The sequence below is a fragment of the Penaeus monodon genome, chromosome 30 (genome assembly GCF_015228065.2).
Source record: "Penaeus monodon isolate SGIC_2016 chromosome 30, NSTDA_Pmon_1, whole genome shotgun sequence".
Lineage (NCBI taxonomy): Eukaryota > Metazoa > Arthropoda > Malacostraca > Decapoda > Penaeidae > Penaeus > Penaeus monodon.
Genome location: NC_051415.1, coordinates 22,002,875 through 22,004,488, shown reverse-complemented (window position 1 = coordinate 22,004,488; position 1,614 = coordinate 22,002,875). Strand labels below are relative to the sequence as shown.

The following is a 1,614-nucleotide window of genomic DNA, read 5'->3' as shown; positions in this document are numbered from 1 at the left end:
GCAATATGGCAATTCATAAATAAAATTGCAAAGAACAGTCTTAGACTTTTCATGAATAGAGCCCTAGGAATGTAAGAGGCATGTCAGTTTGATGCCTTGGCCTGAGGTCTGCAATCATTTAATTAATATGTCAAAGTCTTTCTCAAATTAATCTCAGAAAGAAAAGTCTCTAGAATCTTATTATTTCTTTTATTTGTGAGCATGTCAAGACATTTATAACCATGAAGTCAGTAAGAGCATTACATTTTCTTTCATGAATTCTGAGGTATCTAGTTTTTAGATTTTATAAATCAAGGTTTTATTTGTAGGAAAGTTATATTTTTATTGTAAATTGAGAGATATTTTTTTGAATGACATTTCTTACTTTTGATGGTAGCCATCTATTTTTTGGTTGTTGTACAAGAAACTGCTCATTGTTTTAAAATGACATTTGGGAAAAACATTGATTTCTTCAAAGTTTTTTTCAATAAGAACACCAAAAAGCACATGTCCAACATGTTTCTCTATTTTCTTTGTCTGCCTTAAACAGTCTTTCCTTTCAGCTATTGCATCTATGGTCATTTCTGAAGTCAAATTGTCAATCTAAATTACATTTATGGAAATTTTAGACATCCTTGCCAAGTTGTTGGTAAATGAAACAGATACATTACATAAAAAAGAAAATGTCTTTTTACCAGAATGGAGAGTTTGACATGCATGGGCAAGTTTTTGCTTGTGTTGTATTTTTTAAAACCTTGCTAACTTTCAGTAAAGTTTTGACCATGCAGGACAGTGCCAGCGAAGGCAGTATCATTGATCAAAGTTTGTAATCTGGCTTCCTTGTAGTCCCAATAGTAAGGCAGCTACATATTTCACTCATTCAAGGTTTGCCTTTATTATGATAAGTGATCATCTCTAAATGTAAAAACAACTCTCAGAATCATTACAGTCTGTCAAGTATGAGGTAACCTCTCACAAAAGGTTTCTCACTAATTGTTCTAATGTTTTTTTTCTCAGCACTTTTGTCTTATAGGTTAAGGAGTAATTTGTAAGTAAATGTTTATCTTTTACTTAGGAATTTTATAATGTGTATACATTTCTATGGTTTCTTTATTGTTATTGTATATACTTATGGAAAAGAGGTATCATTGGGTAAAAAACAGCAGTTAATAAAAAAAAAAATCAGTAAGGGATTTACTATATAGTCTTGTTGGATCTTCCAGTATTGATTTTCATTACATGTAAATGAACATACCACTATAATATTAAAGCTATTATTGATATTGGATAAATGTTGCTGCATGTATGATATAATTCCTTTCATTTTTGGCCATCAGGGTAGGAAATATTTGTAGAAAACATGGAGCAGTCAGTGAACCCTCAACCACTTTGTTGGATTGACAGCATATGTTAAAAAGTCTCATGTTTGCCATGAATCTAATTTCTCTCTATATTTTTCTTCAGTTTTAGAGCATGAGGCCATGTACTTAGATAATCTCCCTTGTGCTGAGTATTATGAAAAGAGTTACATGCATCGAGATACAGTGACACATGTTGTTGTTACCAAGTAAGTACTGGTAATCTTTAGTCTTTGTAATTGTACTCTTGTAACTGTCAGCTTGATAATAGGGTTGA

The 1,614-nt window shown here is 31.4% G+C and overlaps 1 protein-coding gene across 1 annotated transcript in view; it reads left to right on the top strand.

Moving 5' to 3' along the window:
* Window positions 1–1,614, top strand: part of LOC119592627 (peptidylprolyl isomerase domain and WD repeat-containing protein 1-like) — a gene marked incomplete in the record, with an annotated part of 7,339 nt that overhangs the window by 995 nt on the left and 4,730 nt on the right. Inside the window, 1 exon segment of the mRNA XM_037941522.1 lies at window positions 1,444–1,546. Coding sequence (XP_037797450.1) covers window positions 1,444–1,546 — 103 coding nt within the window.